Consider the following 24,553-nt stretch of genomic DNA (forward strand, 5'->3'; position numbering starts at 1 on the left):
CTACATTTCGCTTGCCATGACAACAGAGGGGTTGACTGACAGCTGGAAGTGAGAAGATGTGGACACTGTCTCCCACACAAATCTACATACTGTAGCGGTATGTTTACCTTCAGTACCGTATGGGCTGGTGAAGTGTGGATAATGTACTAAAGATGGCATTGTGCTCCTTTAGTGAGGCTAAAGTAGCTTTTGGGCCAGTGACGGAGAGTGTACTCTACTACTAACCGTAGCCCACCACAGCGATGACTCCGAAGATGATGAGCCACAGGAGCACTCCGGCTGTGAACCGCAGCAGCAGGATAAAGGCCAGGCTGACCACCATGGTTATCACCAGACCTCTAGAAACACACACAAACACACCTTTTGTGTAAGAGTGAGGACCACAGTAAAACATATACACATACAAAAATACATGCATGAATGCACGAGGACACACGTGTGTCGATCTTACATTAAGATCCAGTACCAGGAGTTGGCATAGTCCTCAAAGATCTTCATGCCAACCTCCTTGGCGTCTAGCAGACTGGTAATGCCACTGTGCGGGAGGGAGAGGAGAAGCGAGAGCGAAAGATTGAGTGAGAAATAAAGAATGAGAACATGCTCATTTACGGAGAGAACATTGGCCTGTGTTGTGTTGCAATCCTTCTCACTTGCACACACAGCACAGGGTAACGACACACTGCATCTTATGAGGGGGCTGTACAACGCTGGGAGACGGCACAGGTTGTAGGCAGGCGTCCCTTATAAATGTGTCACACGTCAACATATTAGTGTTATCAAAGCGCTAGGAAGCAGCAATGCTCTCTATGACTCTGAAGCAGCAGGTTACTACTCCACCACAGTAGCAAACGAACCCTCAGGAACGAGGATTATTAATACATACAAATGGGTCTTGAAGCTTAGTTATTCCTGTAGGCATCTCTTTCTGTCATAACTACATGAACAAGCAGAAAATGGTAACAGTTCAATGTACAGTACAAGCTGGACAAAGAGCTGATGGCAAAAATCACCAGGAATACTTCATCAGATATCCACCATAGAACCACTGTACCTACAGCTGTTCTGTGACAAAACATTGTGCAAATATCTGGCGTTGTGAGTCCTCATTACTGCATTGGTAAACTGACAACACTACACTCTTGGAAAAAAGGTGCTATCTAGAACCTTAGTGTTCTTCGGCTGTCCCCATAGGATATCCCTTGAAGAAACCTTGTTGGTTGCAGGTAGAACCATTTTGGTTCTACCTGGAACCAATAGGGGTTATCCTGTGGGGACAGCCGAAGAACCCATTTGGAACCTTTTTTTTTTCTCTAGAGTGTTATTGTAGATATCTGACCCAAAGTATTCGCTGATGCTTTTACTCACTAGATTATCAGACTCTACAGGACTGGTGAACAGCAGTAGCAAGAGACTAGAACCAACCTTCCCTGGAGCTGTGCAGAATGTCTCGTGAGTCGAGCACCAATCTCAGTCTGTTTTATGAGGACAGCTACCACCCGTCAGGAGGAAAGCTCACTCTAGGCATTTATTTCATCTGGACCATCATATTTCTCTAAAAAGCCCATGACCGTACAGCTATAATAGCACATAATGCAACCTACTAAAGTAATTTTGTTGTTAGGAAAAAGGAGCCCCAGTAATTCTGTGTGTACCAATGAAACCATAAGTGCTGTGCTATTGTGCCTAACGCACTCCACAGACCAGGCTTTAACAGATGGAGTTTGGCCAAACCTGTCGAAAACAAAATAATTGACGCTTTGTTAAAGTTTTTGGTGGGAGGCAGTGTAATTGGAAGGAAATGCTCTGTCCTTGGACAACTCTTTGAAGTGCTTGGCATTCAGGGGAAAATATGTGAAAGGCACTTATGGGCTGTTGACAAATCATGCGTGAGGGTGAGATGAGCCATGCCTGAGGGTTCACCATCAACAGAAGAAGAGCTGGAGAGATTTTTCTTATTTTTTCTTTGACAAAAACGCCCATCTACAAAGACTGTCATTTCTAATTGGAAATGGTGGCGCAGTCATCCTAACTACAGATGCCGAGGACATACACAGCTCAAAGTTTGGGCGAGATGAAAGATGGCATTACACCTGTCATAACAAAAGCATTACACCAGTCAAAACAATGACATTACCAGTCAAAACAATGACATTACCAGTCAAAACAATGACATTACCAGTCAAAACAATGCAGATGACATTAGATGACTAGTCACCTGTGTAACTCTATTTGTGTTCAAATATAGTCTATGAAAGTCAGAGCTAGGCCGATATATAAATAACTTGTGATAATTACTGTGGTAATAACACTAATTACTGCATTAATCTGATGCTGAGGCTGCTCTTATTCAGTTTCACGAAATGAAATCTTTGCAAACATTATGATAAGAAAATATCACTGAAGGGAGATGTTGATGAAAGCTAGGAGGTGACGTAACTCTCAGCTTTTAAAGACCAATATAGTACATTAACTGTAAGCTAAGTTGTAACTCTTTGTTAGGGCTTCAATATGGATGTTAGCTCCACATCAGGCAACATTTGAAGGTAATCTGTCCTCTTTCCTTTCCACAGCCACAGTCGGAGAGGAACAGCAGCAGATTACCCATGACGCACAGTCAGGTGGGAAGGTTAGTTTGCAGACAGTGAGCTCGGGGCTACAGAAGGCTACGGTTAAAGGTTAAAATACTGTAATTAGTTTGAGACCTTTCCACTCCTTGCTGCATGGCGGTAACTTGGCTAAAAAGGAAAAGCATTCAACTGGTCATAACATCCTTCTTTCAAAAGCAAACATGATGAACTAATGATGGCAGCTCGTTAACACAAAACTATCAAGACCCTGCATCTGCCTTAATTGCTCTTCTCTTATCTCTCCCACAAGTTAATCCATACGTATTGATCGTTTTATAGACTGTATATGCATAGCATGAGGAAAGTCACTTAACTGTACTACTCTGAAGCTACAGCGTGAGCTGCATTTCCATGCAAACATGCATAGACGGCTTTCAATGTGCATGAACGATCCACACTCCACACTCTACTGGGCATGAGTGATCATGGCCCAGTTGTCCTACCCTGCAATAGCTGTCCAGTTGACTCTGGGTTCCAAGTTAGAATCCCTATGACAATATAATAGTTTAAATGCATTTGAATTCCCAAACATGGCCTCAATGAGGCCACAGTGAACAGATTTGTACAGCGTTAATTAATCTTTCAGGTCTACTGGTCAAAAATATTAAACCATGTGAATCCACCAACCCTAATAGGCCTCCCACTTACACAATTCATCCCATAGTCTCTCTCGGCAGAAATTCCAAGATTTCGACAACAACAAAGGCTTCTGCAGAGCGACAATCGGGAGAGCAGGACTTACTTGGCAGCGTCTCGGAGATCGATCACGCTCCTTGTTTTACCTAAGCCGTCTTTGAAGACGGTCTTGTTGGCGACAGTTAGAGTCCCGTTCCTGGTGATGAAGTCTGGGAAGCACCGCTGGAGGACTGAAACACACAAACAGATATTTTGACAATTTGGTATTTAAATTTCATACACTGTGATATATATATATATATCCCTTTTCCAACCCGTCACATGCCCTCCCCTCCCACAGAATCTAAGTCTTAGGAATAGACAGTATGGAAGTCACAATAATGATAGTGGATGAACTGTGTGCAGAACCTGGATTCACTTACAAGGTCTGCTTGGCACTATCATGGAAGGGCAGTCCTCATCTCTCAAGACTTGTGCAACGGACTAAACAGAGAAAAGGCGAGAGGGAGAAGAAGTCAAACAATACCCACTTGGTGACGTCAAAGCCTCAGACTTGAGTTTTTATAAGTCGTCTGTTCTTTCGACGAATAAATTGGTCGGAATATTAAAATGTGTATTTTAGGTTAGGATGACTGGTAAGATATCCTATCATCATATCCTATGACTTTGCCATTATCCAACAGGACCATGAGGGGAGTGGGCGTGTGGCTGAGTTGACTCGGAACAGACGACTGTCTGTCATGCAGTACAGAACAGACTGGTAGGGAACCCTCTCTGATCTATCTTCTATTCCTCAGTTATCACTCTGCTCTGGGTACTGACTGAGTAGACAGTGTGGGTGGGAGAACCAACGATTCAGCAGTAACAGTGTGATTATGAGTTCCCACACACCATCTCTCACACTCTCCCTTCCCCCCTTTCTCTCTCTTTCTGTCTCTCTAAGTCTCATCTGATGTGCCATGCCAGCATGTCTGACGAACATGGACCAGTATCACAGAGCTGTGAGTGACATCAGCAGATGCCGCCTTCCTCACGCTTTTCTCTCACAGGACTTTCAAATGACATTCTCATTTGTTTCCTTACATAGTACATTAGGCCTAGTACTTACAGAAAAACACATCCAATGATATTGCTTTGTATCATTTCTATACAACAAGATATATTCTGTGCAACAACTAAATGACTCAATCTGACGCCAATAAGATTTGAATTCCTGAAAAGGAAGGGCCTTGGTCGCTACTATTGAACACTATTATTGATCTTATTTTAATTCCAAGAACAGAGAAAGTTCCTTTAAAGGCCCAGTGTGGTCAAAATAATGATTCTCCTGTGTTTTATATATATTTCCACTAGGGCTGTCCCCGTCTAAAACAAATCATGGTCGACCAAAAGTCGTCTGTTCTTTCGACTAATCGATTGGTCTAAATTTTAAAACGTGTATTTTCCATGTATAGACACACCGTTTGTGATTAAATAAAATCAACTATATGTATTAAGCTTATCTGATGCTTTAAGCACACTGTTTGATGAAATAAGACAGAAATTACTCAAGAGGGAGCCAAATAACAAGATAACCAGAAGAAAAAAACCTTAACCTGACCCGATCATCCTCCTCTCCCTCCTGCTGGCTTTTGCAGATTCTGCCGTTACTCTCCTGAAGTTGCTGGTAATAGGCTACACGAGGATTTGTCAACCTTTCTCATGTGGAATGCCAATTTATCTTACCATTTCTACCCATCTGCCTTCCAGTTATGGTTTTCATGTGCACATTTTCGTGGAACTGTTTCATTTCATTCATAATAACATCTTCATATCTCAAAATCATTGTCAAGTGGTTAATCTAAATTCTATCCAAATCTAAATGAAAGTGACACAAACCTAAAACATAGGTTGCCATTGCCAATGATGATACGCCTACTCCCGCCCCGGTGCTTGACGCCGCCAGACTACTAACCAATGGTCCTTGCAACCTACATTACGCACACCTGGCAACTATCATTACACACACCTGCTCCCCATCGTTATGCACACCTGGACTTCATCATTACTTTTATTACTTCACCTTCATTTAGCCTTCATTAGCCTCAGTCTTCAGGCAGTATTGGTTTTGTATATCTTCATGTTTCTTGTTATTAAACTTACCAACTGCACTTGCTTCCTGACTCCCTGTGTCTTCATTACAAACAATGTAAAAAAAAAAAAAGCCTACATAAAGCCAACAAACAAAAACATTGCAGCCTGCAGGTAGAAAATATCTGAATAAAAATAAATATCATATAAATCACATTGGCAATGCATGGCCTGTCTGCAACAAACTTGAAGCATTGTATCAACTTGGGTCAGGCCCAAAGCTTGTGCTAGCAAACTTGCAACATTGTATAAAATATCCTGGGAGCTTATTGTTTCCTGCACCAGTGAGCTCAGGACAGACACAGTTGTAGGCTATTTTGCGCAAGGGATAAGAGGTCATTAGGCAGGCCTGTTTCATGACGTTTCCACTGGATCACAGCATGATATTTTTTCCCTTTCATGCTGAGTGGTTATTGAAAGGAATAGCTGGAAAGATTTTTCAAATACATTGAGGAACTATTGTCATTCTCAATGGATGTAAAAACAGACTTTGTTTGCTTGCTGTTTGAGGTGAAGAAAACATTACTTTGAGAAGCTCCACAACTCATTAGTGGTGGTGCGTTAAGCCAATCAGAAATAGTATCAGATCCCCAAATGGGCACATTTACATGCCTACATTTGTAGCCTATAGACCTACTTCTATGCGTAATCAGGTGCGCGTCCTTACTCAACATTGACATGAGCACTCCAAACAAAAGACAATGACTAAATTGACAAAACTCGTAAATGGAATTAAATAAACAAAAATTGTTTCTCACAAGCATAGGTTGTGTGTTCTGCAAACAACGTGTCCACTCCGACAATGAGAATGATAATAGACTGAAATAATAATATATTGAATGCATGAATAGAAATGACCATAACATTGTAGATTAGATATGATAGGAATTAATGATAAATGTACTACTGGTGATATATGTAATGGTGAATTGATATACACTAACCATCCAACGCAAACAATTCACAAAATGAAGTTATGAAAGAAACAATAAATGTGCACAAATTGTCGGGAGAGAGCGCATTCTGCAGAGAGATGTGCATTGTGCATTTTAGCCACACTCCCCTTCTTCTTGGGCTGTGCCATCCCTACGGCCTCCGCAATGGATTCGTTTACTGAGATGGGTGCGAATCAGGCAGGTTTCTCGTGTGCCATAAAAAAAATAAAAAAATAAAAATGATATATATATATATATATATATATAGATATATATATATATATATATATATATATGCTACTGCTCAACAAAAAAAATATTGGTCAACCAACAGTCTATCGACCAAACAATCAACCAGTCGACTAATTGGGGTCAGCCCTAGTTGGAATAATACTGTGGAATTGTGTAAGAGCTGTCTGATAACACTGCCTGAAATTTCTGTCTATTTTGGTGGGATGGAGTTTTGGCCTGTCTGGTGACATCACTAGGCGGTAAATTAGTTAATAGACCAATAAGAAAGAGAGTTCCAAACCTCTCTGCCAATAACAGCTAGTTATCAGTTTTCCCCTCCCCACTAAGACCACTCCTAGACAGTCCTGGCAAAATGATTGCTTGCTCTTTGCTAGGAAGCTATTTTTGTTTCTTTTTGACCATTTTCATTTAAAACAATCACAGTAATGTACTTTAATGCTCCATAGAAAATATTTTAATATTGAGCTGAAAACGGCTGCAGTGGACGTGAGTACTCCACCGACTTATAGATAGATAACCATTACAGAAGATATCTGTTTCAGAACACTCAAGGACTTGATAAGTGAGACCATAAGTGACTGGAGGCATCAGTCTCGGTACCTTTCTAGGATTGTCGAAGCCCGGCTTGCAGAACTGCCTGTAATACTCCCAGTAGCTCTTGTTGTACCTGTAGTTGTACTGCATGTCTAGGTATGTGGCAAATCTGTCTGGGCACTTGGAGACACAGAGCTGGGAAGAGACGAGGAAAGGGACAGCCAAGCATTAATCAACGCTTAATGACAGAGAACAAGCGAGAAAAACGAGCGGGAACATAATAGCATAATGTCTGCAGCGTTAAGAGGCAGCTCTCACCTGGGTTGTAGGGCACTGGAGGTTAATGAGAACGGCAGGATTGGCACATTGCAATATGTTGAAGTAGAATAATATGGCTTTGTTGCTGTAACCACAGGGAAATGGAGAGAATAGTCATTAGTTTCTCAACACGAAGACAACGGCAGTTTTATTAGAGAACGCTGAGAACAAACGTTGTATTGAAAATCTAACAGCAGATTGATCTGTCTGTCAAACAGTGTTGTAAAAACACAGGGAGCAGGAAAGTCCGTGGTGGTTGTTCATGCTTCTTTATAAAGCGCTTTTCATACACGGTGCGCAAAGCACTCAATAAACTAAATATTACAGACTAATACAACTAGTAGGCAGCCAGTGTGATGCAGGAAAACCTATAGAAAAACTATATTCAGATTATATTGACAAAGATCAGCCTATGATTGTCATAACAGGACGCACAACTCCAACGTGTTTCAACTATAGTCTTCTTCAGGCAACGTTGCTCCTTATTTGTATTATTATACATTTTACCTGTATATAGTTCACAAAATGTTTTCCTGCATCATACTGGCCACCTACTTGTTTTCTTTACTAGATTACCTGCCATTTAGTGGGCCTACCTTCCACTGTCCACAACTCACTAAGGCTAATACAACTGACATGCTGAGGCCGGATATTAAATCGTAGGGAAAAGCAGTTTCTCTGCGTTATGATTTCTCTGAGATTGTTTGTGCCGTATTGCAGGTGTCAAAAGTGTTAAAGCCGACACACCTCCCAAGCTGCTTTGTATCTCTTTCAAGTGCACTAAAAGATTGGCATCTTTCTTTATACTCACGCGTTGGGGGTCCCCTGCTGTCCACAGAACTGTCCGTGGCTGTCGGTGGGGTAGACCACCTTCCTGGGGTCGCCATGGATCCAGGCTGCAACCAGACAAACGGCCACATCATTAGCCTCATTCCCTGCCCCTTCAACTGTCAATCACTCTGGGCATTTACGAGTCAGTGACAGGACCTCCCTGGCTGTGTGTATATGGGAATATTTTGCCCGCCTGTAACACACACTAACATAATCACTTCAGAATAAATTTAAAAAAGCAGGTCAAACGGGATCAAAAGGTAGACTCCTATTATGAATCACAATCAGAAAAGCCAGATATGAAAAGATTAGCGAGTCAAGCTGAGAGCTGGCTGTTCAGCAATTACAGGACAACCTGAAAACCTTGCGAGACTACCCTTACAGAATACAGAGAGATAATATGAGTGAAAACCACTGGGTCGTTTCACCAATTCGGTACCTTTTGAGAAGTGTAACTTAGTATAAAAACGTTTTGATTTCAACTACTTTTAACATTGTCATAAAGAGCACATGTTTAACTTCATTAAAAAAATACAAGTTTTCCCATCTCAAGAGGTTACATTTAAAAAATGACTTTAGTAAGTGCCTGTTAAGTGCCATATAAAGTAACAGCCAAAAATCCCCTTGTGACAGGGGGAATGGAAGCTTCATTCGTGCAACAGGGAGAGACAATTGAATGCAATACATTTAATTGTAAAAAAAAAAAATAGCCTATGGGTTACAGGGTTTACGTATTATGGTCAGTTTTCCATCACAAAACACCAGAAAATGGCCAAAAAGGGTAAAACCAGCTCACCTGCGTTTACACTATGATTTGACTATTAGATGTTCAATGTTTCTTTAGAAAATAACATTTAAAAAGGAATAGTTTACTCATATTAAATCGAGAGTTCTGCTTACGTAACAGGGTTGACCTTAAAATGAGGGACATACGTAAATGAGTCACTAATCACATTAAATAAATAATCATATTTTAGAAATTACTTTGTCAAGGCAAAAAAAAATTAGTAGGGTATAACAATAATGGTGAAAACTTGTTAAAATCTCCCTAGAAGTCACAGAACGTGCCTAGAGGGACATGTAAAAATGCTGAAATGTGGCACTTCAGCAAGTCTTTATTCATATAGAAAATCTGATTTGTTGAATTTTCCTTGAGGTCTATATTAAAGGGCACAATATTAAAAAAGGGCACTTCAAAGTCTTTTAAAATTCAATATTGGTGCACAATTTCTATTTTAAATATCAAAGTGATGCAAAAAGCATCCACCAACAAAACCAAGGCCAAGGTAATCCAATTATTGGAACACTCTTTCAACACCAGTCTGTATCTTTTGAGACTACTCTGAAATTCAATCCAAGCTGCAAATTTGTTTTTCTAACCTGTTCAAGACATTAACAGAAAATAATTACTTCAGAGGACAAGTCATTCTATTCTATTCCCTTTCTAGCCAACAACACGGTACCTGCCTCACCCAATAGTCAGGATGAAACGGAGAGCTTGTGCATGAGGAAGACCACGGGCGAGGAGAAAGAATGAAAAGGTGTTCACGAAATTGCGAACACGCCAGCGTCTATTTGAAGTCACCTCCATTTTCATGGCTCTGGCTCTCTTAAAGTAATTGGGCAACAGACAGTCCTTCCTCTGCCCAGACTGAGACGTGACTCCACTGCACATGGGAGTCAGAGGGACTGCACTTTGAGAAAAGACAGCTGATTTGACTAATTTAGGGTGTGTGTGGGGGGGAGGGGTGTGTGTTTGTGTGTGTGTGTGTGTGTGTGTGTGTGTGTGTGGTGTGTGTGTGTGTGTGTGTGTGTTTGGTTTTACTATCCTTCTGGTTCTCACAAGGAAAAAATATATTTTAGGCTTAGGGGTTAGCTTTAAGGTTAGGGTTAGGCTAAAGATTAGGGAACATAGGGTTTTGAATGGGATCAATTGTTTGGTCCCCACAAGAATAGCAAAACAAATGTGTTTGTGTGTGTGCACGCGTGTGTGTGTGTGTGTGTGTTTAAGCATGCATGTCTGTGTCTGTACAGACTGAGGTGTGTGCGTGTGAGGAGAGTCACATGATAGATTCCAATCTACTGAGAGGAACACACTGCAGTAAGGCTGCGTTTACGTCGCCACGCACAACTACTCAAAGTCCCTTAAAAGGAATGGAGGCCAGAGGATGTCACCCATAACTCTGGAGAACATGGTCAATCCCCCAATCAAGAGATTAGACGCACAGATTAGGGAGATGCCATACAGTAACCTCAGAAAGTGACTCACATAAAATCATTAGACTCTGATGTTGCTGACTCCCACTCATTAAGGAATGGGTCTGTCTCTGGGGAAATTCAAGTACTCATATTTCCACCTCCCACACACTTCACAATACCAGAGGCTCTGTTGCTCAATGCAAAACGGGATCCAATACAAAACATTATCTAGCATTTAAATGGCAACGCAGTCGGTGGAACGCAGTTCGAATCCCCGAGCCGGGCAAGGTGGAAAAAAATTGCTCCCTGGGCGCCGATGACGTGAACATCGATCAATGCAGCCCCCCGCACCTCTCTGATTCAGAAGGGTTGGGTTAAATGCATTTCCCTTTCCCACCCAAAGACTTTGTCAAGATGAGAGCTAGGCAAGCAGAAACTCATGAACGCAGACGAATGCCACACACACACACACACACACACACACACACACACACACACACACACACACACACACACACACACACACACACACACACACACACACACACACACACACACACACACACACACACACACACACACACGGGACTTAGACTCGCACAACGTGGAGCATCATCACAGGGTGGGCTGTGGTGTTGTGAAACCAACATGTCTGATGAAATAAGCAGCAACATGACAACTCACCCACGGTGCCCAGAGCGATGTAGCCGAGGATGCAGACGACGAATACGACACAGCACACCACATCCGTGCAGCCCCTGGAGAGAAGACAGAGAAAGAGAGGGACAGAAGGAGTGAGATAAGAGAGAGAGAGAGTGTCAATTAGATGAGCCTAGTACCAAGGGCTCTGCCCTTGCCATGGCATCCCTGACAGTGGGCTTGTACTTGAGCTCCTAAGCTGGGTGCAGCATTTGCAACCTGACAAGGCCAGGTGGCATCTCAAGACACAGGGCTCAGAGAAAAACATTCCGAGCTCCAATTTCTAATGAGACATGCTTCAACCCCCAGAGTTTATGCTCTCCACAGAGACCCCTCCAGAGGTTTTGAAGGTTGGATTGCACAATAGTATGTTACATCTCTGCTTTAGAGAGGGGAGGATCTCTCTCTCACAGCTGGGGTTTCTCCATCTGTCCACAAATAAGAAGTCCTCTCTCGTCTCTCACACTTCTCTCACCCCAGAGGAGCTGTCAGCCTTGCTCTGCCTTGGCCCCGTCTTCAAAAACCCTCCCCAACTTCCACCCTGTGGTGTCCCCTCAGACAGAGCAAGTGCAATCCAAGTCTGAACTTTATCATACAGAGCATGCTCTGTGAAGGCTACAATAAGGAACTACACACCCAAAAGTAAGACCTTCAAGCCCTCGTGCTTTAAACACTCCTCTTTCATCCCCAGGAAGAAAGCCTGTGTCGAGTGGAGGCCAGAGGCAGTTCTGCTGTGGTGCTCCTTTGAGGTAGCTGCTTGTCCTTGTTTTGTATGCAGCGTGATGCCACCATAGACTCCACGAGCAGCACATACGCACATTGCTTTTGAGCCTCCGAACACCATTTTGTGATTAAATAGCAGATGGTCCCGCGGAGCTCAGGCCACTGATGCACATAGAATATCAATTTCATTGCAATGGATATTAAAAAGGATAAACTACTTATATAGAGACATACACAGAAACAAATATGCTGTATACACAGACAAACACACATGCGAAAACGTTTAGGTTTAGGTTTACTAAGGGTGGCTCTTAAACTGATTTAGACTGAGGCAGTTGCACAGTTCAATCTTTGCATCGCAAATTATCCAGGATTGTTTCGCAAGTGCTGTTGCTACTAAGCAGAATGATCATAGCCCTACATAAATACTGTAGGTAATTGCAACTGCATTTGCATTTGCATTCCATGCTAATGAGAGAAAATGGGGCTTGTTGAGTTCAACATTAGTGAAGATTTAGATTCCTTCCCAGTTAAATGGCTGAGATCCAGAACTACAGTACCTATAACAAACTTATTTCTCACTGCTGAATTAAAATGGGCCTATTCTTACCAATCTCATCTGAATTACATGGGCTTGATTGCAACAAACAGTCAGAACTTAACATACTCCTGCAGGTTAACGCTGGATTCCTTTAAATCAAATCCAAATGTATTTGTCACATGTGCCAAATACAGCAGGTATTCGGCACATGTGAACTGTGAAATGCTTACTTACAAACCCTTAACCAACAATGAAGTTCAAGAAATAGAGTTAAGAAAATATTTACTAAATAAACTAAAGTTAAAAAGGTAATAAAAAGTAACAAAAAAATAACAATAACGAGGCTATATACAGGGGGTACCGGTACCGAGTCAATGTGTGGGTGTACAGGTTGGTCGAGGTAATTGTACATGTAGGTAGGGGTAAAGTGACTATGCATAGATAATAAACAGCAAGTAGCAGCAGTGTAAAAACAAAGGGGGTCAATGTAAATAGTGGCCATTTGATTAATTGTTCAGCAGTCTTATGGCTTGGGGGTAGAAGCTGTTAAGGAACCTTTTGGACCTAGACTTGGTGCTCCGGTACCGCTTGCCGTGTGGTAGCAGAGAGACCAGTCTATGACTTGGGTGACTGGAGTCTTTGACAATTTTTTGGGACTTCCTCTGACAACTTTGAGGATCTGGGGACCCATGCCAAATCTTTTCAGTCTCTAGAGGAGGAATAAATGTTGTCGTGCCCTATTCACGACTGTCTTGGTGTGTTTGGACCATGATAGTTTGTTGGTGATGTGGACACCAAGGAACTTGAAACTCTCGACCCGCCCCATTACAGCCTCGTCGATACTAATGGGGGCCTGTTAGGGCCTCCTTGTCCTGTAGTCCACTATCAGCTCCTTTGTCTTGCTCAAAATGAGGGACAGGTTGTTGTCCCTATAGGCTGTCTCATCGTATTTATTTTTTATTTTATTTATTTTTATTTCACCTTTATTTAACCAGGTAGCCCAGTTGAAAACAAGTTCTCATTTACAACTGCGACCTGGCCAATATAAAGCAAAGCAATGTGACAAAAACAACAACACAGAGTTACACAAACAAACGTACAGGTAATAACACAATAGAAAAATCTATGTACAGTGTGTGCAAAAGTAGAAGAGTAGGGAGGTAAGGCAATAAATAGGCCATAGAGGCGGAATAATTACAATTTAGCATTAACACTGGAGTAATAGATGTGCAGATGATGATGTGCAAGGAGAGATACTTGGGTGCAAAAGAGCAAGAGGATAAATAACAATATGGGGATGAGGTAGTTGGGTGTGCTATTTACAGATTGGCTGTGTAGTGATAGTTTGGCCATTTGCTACTCTGACATCTGATGCTTAAAGTTATAGAGGAAGATATAAGACGCCGGCTTCACTGATTTTTGCAATTCGTTCCAGTCATTGGCAGCAGAGAACTGGAAGGAAAGGCGGCCAAAGGAAGTGTTGGCTTTGGGGATGACCAGTGAGATATAGACCCTACGGTGTTGAACGCTGAGCTTTAGTCAATTAACAGCATTCTCACATTGGTGTTCCTTTTGTCCAGGTGGGAAAGAGCAGTGTGGAGTGCGATTGAGATTGCGTCATCTGTGGATCTGTTGTGGCAGTATGCGAACTGGAGTGGGTCTAGGGTTTCTGGAATTATTGTGTTGATGTTAGTCATGACCTGCCTTTCAAAGCACTTCGTGGCTACTGACGTGAGTTCTACTGGGTGCTAGTCATTTAGGTAGGTTACTTTCGCTTTCTTGGGCACAGGGACTATGGTGTTCTGCTTGAAACATGTACACTACCGTTAAAAAGTTTGGGGTCACTTAGAAATGTCCTTGTTTTTGAAAGAAAAGTAATTTTTTTGTCCATTTAAATAACAGCAACTTGATCAGAAATGCAATGCAGACATTGTTAATGTTGTAAATGACTACTGTAGCTGGAAATGGCAGATTTTTAATGGAATATCTACATAGGCGTACAGAGGCCCATTATCAGCAACCATCACACCTGTGTTCCAATGGCACGTTGTGTTACCTAATCCAAGTGTATCATTTTAAAAGGCTAATTGATCATTAGAAAACCATTTTGCAATTATGTTAGCACTGCTAAATCTTTCATAAATTTTTTAAAATATTTTTTAAAAACAGCTGAAAACTGTTGTCCTACTTAAAGGAGCAATAAAACGGGCCTTCTTTAGACTAGTTGAGTATCTGGAGCATCAGCATTTGTGGATTCGATTACAGGGTCAAAATGGCCAGAAACCAATAACTTTCTTCTGAAACTCATGTTTTTGCTGTCCTCTTGCTCAGTTGTGCACGTGGGCCTCCCGCTCCTCTTTCTATTCTGGTTAGAGCCAGTTTGCGCTGTTCTGTGAAGGGAGTAGTACACATAGTTGTACGAGCTCTTCAGTTTCTTTGCAATTTCTCGCACGGAATAGCTTTCATTTCTCAGAACAAGAATAGACTGAAGAGTTTCTGGTCATTTTGAGCCTGTAATTGAACCCAGAAATACTGATGCTCCAGATACTCAACTAGTCTAAAGAAGGCCAATTTTTTTGCTTTTTTAATCAGAACAACAGTTTCCAGCTGTGCTAACATAATTGCAAAATGGTTTTCTAAATGATCAATTCGCCTTTAAAACGCTAAACTTGGATTAGCTAACACAACGTGCCATTGGAACACAGGAGTGATGGTTGCAGATACAGTGAGGGAAAAAAGTATTTGATCCCCTGCTGATTTTGTACGTTTGCCCACTGACAAAGAAATGATCAGTCTATAATTTTAATGGTAGGTTATTTGAACAGTGAGAGACAGAATAACAACAGAAAAATCCTGAAAAACGCATGTCAAAAATGTTATAAATTGATTTGCATTTTAATGAGGGAAATAAGTATTTGACCCCCTCTCAATCAGAAAGATTTCTGGCTCCCAGGTGTCTTTTATACAGGTAACGAGCTGTGATTAGGAGCACACTCTTAAAGGGAGTGCTTCTAATCTCAGTTTGTTACCTGTATAAAAGACACCTGTCCACAGAAGCAATCAATCAATCAGATTCCAAACTCTCCACAATGGCCAAGACCAAAGAGCTCTCCAAGGATGTCAGGGACAAGATTGTAGACCTACACAAGGCTGGAATGGGCTACAAGACCATCGCCAAGCAGCTTGGTGAGAAGGTGACAACAGTTGGTGCGATTATTCGCAAATGGAAGAAACACAAAAGAACTATCAATCTCCCTCGGCCTGGGGCTCCATGCAAGATCTCACCTCGTGGAGTTGCAATGATCATGAGAACGGTGAGGAATCAGCCTAGAACTACACGGGAGGATCTTGTCAATGATTTGAAGGCAGCTGGGACCATAGTCACCAAGAAAACAATTGGTAACACACTACGCCGTGAAGGACTGAAATCCTGCAGCGCCCGCAAGGTCCCCCTGCTCAAGAAGGCACATATACATGCCCGTCTGAAGTTTGCCAATGAACATCTGAATGATTCAGAGGACAACTGGGTGAAAGTGTTGTGGTCAGATGAGACCAAAATGGAGCTCTTTGGCATCAACTCAACTCGCCATGTTTGGAGGAGGAGGAATGCTGCCTATGACCCATAGAACACCATCTCCACTGTCAAACATGGAGGTGGAAACATGCTTTGGGGGGGTTTTTCTGCTAAGGGGACAGGACAACTTCACCGCATCAAAGGGATGATGGACAGGGCCATGTACCGTCAAATCTTGGGTGAGAACCTCCTTCCCTCAGCCAGGGCATTGAAAATGGGTCGTGGATGGGTATTCCAGCATGACAATGACCCAAAACACACGGCCAAGGCAACAAAGGAGTGGCTCAAGAAGAAGCACATTAAGGTCCTTGAGTGGCGTAGCCAGTCTCCAGACCTTAATCCCATAGGAAATCTGTGGCGGGAGCTGAAGGTTCGAGTTGCCAAACGTCAGCCTCGAAACCTTAATGACTTGGAGAAGATCTGCAAAGAGGAGTGGGACAAAATCCCTCCTGAGATGTGTGCAAACCTGGTGGCCAACTACAAGAAACGTCTGACCTCTGTGATTGCCAACAAGGGTTTTGCCACCGAGTACTAAGTCATGTTTTGCAGAGGGGGTCAAATACTTATTTCCCTCATTAAAATGCAAATCAATTTATAATATTTTTGACGTGCGTTTTCTGGATTTTTTGGTTGTTATTCTGTCTCTCACTGTCCAAATAAACCTATCATTAAAATTATAGACTGATCATTTCTTTGCCAGTGGGCAAACGTACAAAATCAGCAGGGGATCAAATACTAATTCCCTCACTGTAATGTGCCTTCTGTATACCTATGTAGATATTCCATAAAAAATCTGCCGTTTCCAGCTACAATAGTCATTTACAACATTAACAATGTCTCCACTGTATTTCTGATCAAGTTGATGTTATTTAAATGGACAAAAAAAATATCATTTTCTTTCAAAACAAGGACATTTCTTAGTGACCCCAAACTCTTGAACGGTAGTGTAGGTATTACAGACTCGTTCAGGGAGAGGTTGAAAATGTCAGTGAAGACACTTTCCAGTTGGTGCGCGCATGCTCTGAGTACATGTCCTGGTAATCCGTCTGGCCCCACGGCCTTGTGAATGTTGACCTGTTTAAAGGTCTTGCTCACATCCGCTACGGAGAGCGTGATCACACAGTCGTCCGGAACAGCTGGTGCTCTCATGAAACGCTACTAATGGGGAGTACATGCACCTGCAGGCTAAACTAAGCTTTAAAAAAAAAACAAGCAGACCAGCAGATCTTACGCTGTTACGGTGTTAAGCCGGCTTGATACTAGACAGCGGAAATGGCATGGGGAATGGTCATTGTCTGCGTTCACTACCCCCACCCAAATGAAATAACAGCCTACCAGGAACAATTAAATCAAAATATGAAAAAGATAAATGGAAGAATGACATACACTACTGTACATGACCAAAAGTTTGTGGACACCTGCTCGTTGAACATCTCATTGCAAAATCATGGGCATTAATATGGAGTTGGTCCCCCCTTTGCTGCTATAACAGCCTCCACTCTTCTGGGAAGGCTTTCTACTTGATATTGGAACATTTCTGCGGGGACTTGCTTCCATTCAGCTACAAGAGCATTAGTGAGGTCGGGCACAGTTGTTGGGCGATTAGGCCTGGCTCGCAGTCTGTGTTCCAATTCATCCCAAAGGACTTTGATGGGGTTGAAGTCAGGGCTCTGTGCAGTCCAGTCAAGTTCTTCCACACAGATTTCGACAAACCATATCTGTATGGACCTCGCTTTGTGCACGGGGTCATTGTCATGCTGAAACAGGAAAAGGCCTTCCCCAAACTGTTGCCACAAAGTTGGAAGCACAGAATTGCCTAGAATGTCATGCATGCTGTAGTGTTAAGATTTCCCTTAACTGGAAGTAAGGGGCCCAGCCCGAACCATGAAAAACAGCCCCAGACCATTATTCATCCTCCACCAAACTCTACAGTTGGCACTATGCATTCTGGCAGGTAGCGTTCTCCTGGCATCTGCCAAACCCAGATTTGTCCATCGGACTGCCAGATGGTGACACCTGATTCATCACTCCAGAGAACGAGTTTCCACTGCTCCATAGTCCAATGGCGGCGAGCTTTACACCACCCCAGCTGACGCTTGGCATTGCACATGGTGATCTTAGGCTTGTGTGCGGCTGCTCGGCCATGGAAACCCATTTCATGAAGCTCCCGATGAACAGTTCTTGTGCTGACGTTGCCTCCAGAGAGTTTGGAACTCTGTAGTGAGTGTTGCAAACGAGGACAGACGATTTTTATGCGCTTCAGCACTCGGCGGTCCTGTTCTGTGAGCTTGTGTGGCCTATCACTTCGAGGCTGAGCCGTTGTTGCTCCAATGTCACACCCTGATCTGTTTCACCTGTCTTTGTGATTGTCTCCACCCCCTTCCAGGTGTCGCTCATCTTCCCCTGTGTATTTATGCCTGTGTTCTCTATTTGTCTGTTGCCAGTTTGTCTTGTTTGTTCAAGTCAACCAGCGTTTTGTGTCTCTGCTCCTGCTTTTCCCAGTCTCTCTTTTCTCGCCCTCCTGGTTTTGACCCTTGCCTTTCCTGACTCCGAGCCCACCTGCCTGACCACTCTGCCTGAGCCTGCCTGCCGACCTGTACCTTTGCTCCCCTCTGGATTACCAACCTCTGCCTTACCCTGACCAAGAGCCTGCCTTCCGCCCGGTACCGTTGCCCCACCTCTGATTTACTGACCCCTGCCTGCCTTGACCTGTCTATCAATTTGTAAGTCGCTCTGGATAAGAGCGTCTGCTAAATGACGTAAATGTAAATGTATTGCCTGCCCCTTTTGGAATATTAAACTATTGTTTATTCATCGTGGTCTGCATCTGGGTCTTACCTTCATACCTGACATCCTAGGCGTTTCCACTTCACAATAACAGCACTTACAGTTGACTGGGACAGCTCTAGCAGAGCAGAAATTTGACAAACTGACTTGTTGGAAAGGTGGCATCCTATGACTGTGCCACGTTGAAAGTCACTGAGCTCTTCAGTGAGGCCATTCTACTGCCAATGTTTGTCTGTGAATATTGCATGGCTGTGTGCTCAAATAGCCGAATACACTAAATAGCCAAATTCACATACTTTTTTATATGAAATGCAACAACATTGCTAGACAATTAAAATGTCATTATAAAACAAAGCACTTTGCAACGGTTTCTTTGGTTAAGATAACGATTTCCAAATAATAAGAAATTACTCTCCCTACCACATTTCTTTCCAATTCAGAAATCCACGTTACGGAGTGGTAAATCGGTGACGGATGATGGTTGCAATTGACATCAGCTGTGCAGGTGATTTTAGAGCATAATGACGGTTTAATGAGAGATCAGCTGGTGATAATCTAGTGGCCATCAGTGATTGCAATTTTCCCATTAAGACCTGATACTTAATTGTGAATGTCCAATTTGAGATCTCTGCAAATTACATTGCCCATAAATCCCCTCCAGCTAATAGCTGACCCATAGACCATCTGTTCAGGTCTGTATTCTCCTGTCAAAGACCATTACCCACAAAAATCCTGACCGTAAATCATATTTGATGGCATAGACTCAAGGAATGACACAAGTCTATAACATGATGGTTATGGAACTGAGACATTAAAGGCTAAGCCATATTTCACAAACAAACCCAGTCCAAGGGAGCCGAGGCAGAAAATGTCTCCATCCTCACACCGACAACATTCCTGTAGAGACAGTATGATACAGTGTGAAGTGGACCTGTGATGCCCAAGGCACTGCCAGCTCAAATATTAAACACGGTATTAAAAAGAGGCAGACGAGGGACTACTTTTTCATTTCATTCAAAAGACAAGGAACAAGAGCTGTCGAGGTTGCCATGGTGAGTACTGAATTTCTCAGCGTCCATTAGGAGTTGAGTCAGGTAGTGTAGCGGACCAGAGGGTAGCTAGGGATCATGGGTGATTAGTCGATGAGTTCCAGGGGGTGGGACCCTGAAGCAGACCTTCTGTCACCTCTTCACTGCCTTACCGTGAAGTGAGTCTCCACTGTCTTCTACCCAAACCCCCAGGGCCTAGAGACTTCCTAGTCCTTGCCGATGACAAGCATACCCATAATATGACGCAGCCACCACCATGCTGACAATATGAAGAGTGGTACTCAGTAGAGTATGTGAGCGGAGTTGAGCAGTCAGAAATCCCACTCATCGCTCATGGAGTGGTGCTTTCCGGTGCTCAAAGTCCTTTCCAACAGCACCGCGAAAAAATGCTCCTCGCTCACAGGAAAAAATATGCCACTCCAAACGTGTTAGATTCATTAAAATCACAATTTAACCAACACCCATCTATTTTTTGTGGCTACCTAGGCCTACCATCTGGTTTTGAAGTATTGAAACCAAACTGTACGACTTGAATGAAAAGTATTTTCATAAACAACAGGAAAAGGTGACTGTAAGAAGCGCTATTCATTTCAAATAGGCTACATTAAACAGTAGAGACGACCTATTAAGGCAAAGTCAAAGCTAGCACTACAGAGCTAATACAGAACAACCTTTGAGTCAGGTGAACGCTGAAAGGAAGCTGGTAAATGAGACAAATAAACAAGGTCTCTTTCTCTCATCTCTGTGACGCAAACGCAGCCCGACTGCAAATGTGGTCCAATGCAAAATCCCAGTCATAGTCTAAAAGTCTTAGATCTCCATAGCTAAACCAAAAGCTGTCGGCTAGAACCATTTCCTTTCCCCTGCTGGGTGGGTATGTATGTGTGCTGCTATTCTAAGTGCTGTGAGGCAGTGGGTACCGGCTGGCATTCCTGTCAGTGACATGTGAAGCTCTGTGACAGAGCGTTCTATTCGTAAAGCTGACTCCACTTGGGGAGCCATGGCTGCCATGGCTGTGGTGGTGATGACCGGTCGACGCTGCCACAGAATAGCGTGGCTGCAGTTCTGGTGTGTCACCATTGACCGCCTGTTTCCACCACATAATGAAAATGAACAGGGAGAGAGTTTGGGAGAGAGGGGTAGAGATAATGGATTCCCACATGTTGGAACACACCAGGAAGTTTCTCACGGTCTGGAGAGCCAATAGATATAGCAGTAGAAGGCACAGGGGTTTTGAATGTTTTTCAACTTCCCTGCAGAAGTCTCAAGGACAAATGTACAGTCCATGTATGTGTCTTGACTAAAAGGTGTGCAGTCCACTATTCAGGCCGGGACGATACCAGTATCGGGATATTTTTTTCAAGGCAAAAATGAAAACAAAGCAGACCTTCTGTATGTAAAATATTGTGTGCTGTAGCTTGGAAAATAAATGTGACTCTGGATGACAACATAATGATGTTGGTTTCCAACATTTGGGCTGTTTTCCTAAAGAATTTAAATCTGCTTCGCATTTTGTTTCCTTGCCACGATACTAATGGGAATCCCGATACTGGTATCGTGCCGGCCCTAGTCAATGGCATTATTCAATTCTTACATTATTATGATGTACTTTATGGATTGATTTATCACCCGTACCGCAGCATAATGGCAGCCGGAATTATTCAGAGCTACAATGCATCTCCATTTTCTCTACTCTTTGGAGGACTGTTCAGTAACCACAGACACAGAATTAATTTAGGCAGTGAGCTTCTGAGACAAAAAGACAACCGGAGGAGAGTCAGTTCTCTCTCAGTTCTCATTTAAAAACACCTCTAAGCCAGATAAACATCAAAGCGTCTTCACTTTAGTCCACAGCTGTAGGAGTAAAACGAGCTGGAGAGGGTGAGATAAAAGCTCGGGGGGGACCGGAACATGCTTTCCCCACCAGTGTATGAAGCTGGTCTTGAATATGTCTATTCTACAGTATGAAGTAATGATACGCTTCAGGGCAGAAATTAGTGGTGTAAAGAGTAAAACCATGAAGTTGAAAGGCTATAAGACATACACAGCTGCATCCTAAATTGGTAATTGAGCAATCTTGTTTACTATGTTGTCTTGTGGGATGGCGGACTCAAGTGAGGGCCAATGACAATCCAAACAAATGTAAACAAGACATAGCAACAGGATATTGGTATATGTACTAGATAAAGCCAGGCATTCAAATAAAGCCAGGCATTCAAATAAAAAGGATGTAGCCAGGTTATACGTGAATGGTATATGTGGAAAGAAGTACTTAATTGGCAGCTTCCCTGTGATATATGAGTTTGTGTTCCTCCGGTCTCCCAGGCTGGTTAATAATGTGTGTCATTGGGCTAACGCCAGCCGATCGTGTAACTAATAGCTATTGATCTGCGTGATGTAGCGAAGACAGCTGCCAGCACTCAGCCTCCCTCTCTATTAACAGTGCCTGACAAACGATCAATCCGTCAACACATAGAGTGACATGCAAAAAAGCTTATGAAACAATAAGGTCAATATTTTCATTTGGGGAAAAAATGAAAAATATAAGATGTGTAGTGGTTTTGATAGAATGCACAATTAAATTCTATGGCAGATTGAGAAGATGACTATAGGCCTATTTTTGGCGCAAATCAAAAAGAGAGAGAAAAAACCCCATTGGGGAATAACTATCAATACGCTGTTGAACGTCCATCATGGAGTCAATTACAAGCTTATTACTGTACATGTTTCTATTGCTTCTTCATGCAAGGGAAGTCAGAGGAGACCAGAGGATACAGTACCTGTTATGGATAGGTCCTCTGAAGCCCGGGTCAAACTTGCGTGGCTCACCTGTAGGCGAAGCAGATCATTGCATGGTTAGCCTCTAACATGCGAAACAACTGGGCCTTGGTGAACTACTAGGCTTAGAAACAGGAGCATCCATAGTAAATCTCTGATACCCAGACAAGTGACATCATGGAAGAGAGCAAATGATAAGTTATTGCATGTAGACTTAAGACTATAGAGCAGAAACTGTCCTCGAGCAACATACGATAACTGCACATGGCATTACTGATAGGAATGCTCATGGTGATCAATGAGAAGAGTAAATCAGCAGCACATCTACCAGTAGTCATAACATTGTGTCTGGTCCTGTCCTGCAATAAACCTAACATGCAACTGCCTGGGAGAGCACTAACTAGGTCAGTTCACAGCTCCTCTCTGTGTCTGTGTCCAAAATGGCACCCTATTCCCTATATAGTGCACCACTTTTTACCAGGACCCATAGGGCTCTGGTTAAAAGCAGTGGACTATGTAGGGAATAGTGTGCCATTTGGGACACAGCCCTTGTAGCTGTACTGAGGTGCTAACATGATGCCAAGCTCCTATAGATCAGGGGTTCCCAAACTCAGCACTGGGGAACATACCAAGTCTACTTCTGTCTAATACTCACAAGCCTCTTGTTGGTGGAAGGCTTATTTCCTGCAATCCTACACATTTTGTCATAGGGTGAACAGAGCATTTTGCAGTTTTAAAGCTAATTGTCTTGTAATTCAATACATTTTGCCATGTCGTATGTGTATTCATGTGATATTTGAGTGACTCAAACATTACAACAAAATCTATGGTCTTAAAAAACATTAGCTGACATAGGCTAGTTGTTCTGGACATTTCTGACAAGTTATAAATAGATCTCTAAGGTATGCAATGACTGACATGACAAGAGGAAAACTACCCAATTTAGAAATTGCACCTTGTGCATTCTACTACTACAACTTTCAAGAGTAAGTTGAAAGCCGGGACTGAGTCCCAGCCCACAGTTTGGGAACCTCTGCTACAGATAACAGAAAGTTCTGTGTTTCACACAGAGCCTTTGGGGGTTTATAAATCATCTAATTTAACTGCACAGAAGCACAGAAGGCATATCTGGGTCACTGCACAGGAATCTCCACTTGACACTGTAAATGTTATCAGTCCCACTTTAAACCCACTATAGCCCACCCCACGTGGCCCTCCTAAAAATCTGGTTGTGTGTGTGCATGCGCACGTGTGTGCCTGTTGCGTGTATACTTGAGTGTGTGTGTCGACGTGTATACCCACACGTGTGTGTATGCATAATGCATATGTTTGCTAGTGCCCCCATGGAGTTGCAGTATGAACGGTTCCTGTGAGCACATTCATCATCACACAGAGTGTAATTTCTCAGAGCAGCATGAGTGGGCTTATCTCCCATCTGCCTGTCTCTGAAGACCTGCTTCTGCTCTGAGAGATACAGCTCACTTGGCAGAACCCAGCACCATGGATACTGTACTATGCACTTGGCCTCCTAACTGGGCACTCATTAATCACTGGATGTCATTGGCTGAGACGGAGAGAGTGAAAAAGACGCATGGAATTTCTCTTACGTTGATGATCAATCCCATGTCTGTGACGTTCATTATTTCTGGTTTAAGACATTCTCTCATCAGCACTGTTCCGATATTCAGGGATAACATTCGGAAGAGTCATTAGTTATTTAGCAGATGCTTTTATCCGAAGCGATGTACCGAATGTAAAGTATCAGATCCAAGGGAATTGAACTCATAACCCTTGCGACAGAAACACTATAATCCAAACCACTGAGTACGCAGCCTATTGTTCTGTACTGCTGTTGTGTTTTGATTCTAAATAAAAGATGGGACCTTGGAGGTGTTCTTGGATAAATCTGCATCTCTCAGCCAAGGACACGTAGACACACG

General features: G+C 42.8%; 1 protein-coding gene across 2 annotated transcripts in view; it reads right to left on the minus strand.

Moving 5' to 3' along the window:
- slc44a5b (solute carrier family 44 member 5b) overlaps window positions 1–24,553 on the minus strand; it is a 63,053-nt gene that overhangs the window by 10,889 nt on the left and 27,611 nt on the right. For both annotated transcript variants that reach the window (XM_082956725.1, XM_014215914.3), the window contains exons 2-10: window positions 22,616–22,664; window positions 11,147–11,220; window positions 8,244–8,328; window positions 7,433–7,517; window positions 7,181–7,309; window positions 3,686–3,746; window positions 3,370–3,493; window positions 452–535; window positions 226–338 (exon numbers count right to left, since the gene is read on the minus strand). In XM_082956725.1, the coding sequence (XP_082812851.1) occupies window positions 226–338; window positions 452–535; window positions 3,370–3,493; window positions 3,686–3,746; window positions 7,181–7,309; window positions 7,433–7,517; window positions 8,244–8,328; window positions 11,147–11,220; window positions 22,616–22,664 (804 nt within the window). The remainder of the gene's footprint in view (window positions 1–225; window positions 339–451; window positions 536–3,369; window positions 3,494–3,685; window positions 3,747–7,180; window positions 7,310–7,432; window positions 7,518–8,243; window positions 8,329–11,146; window positions 11,221–22,615; window positions 22,665–24,553) is intronic.

The sequence above is a fragment of the Salmo salar genome, chromosome 10, assembly GCF_965601325.2.
Source record: "Salmo salar chromosome 10, fSalSal1, whole genome shotgun sequence".
Lineage (NCBI taxonomy): Eukaryota > Metazoa > Chordata > Actinopteri > Salmoniformes > Salmonidae > Salmo > Salmo salar.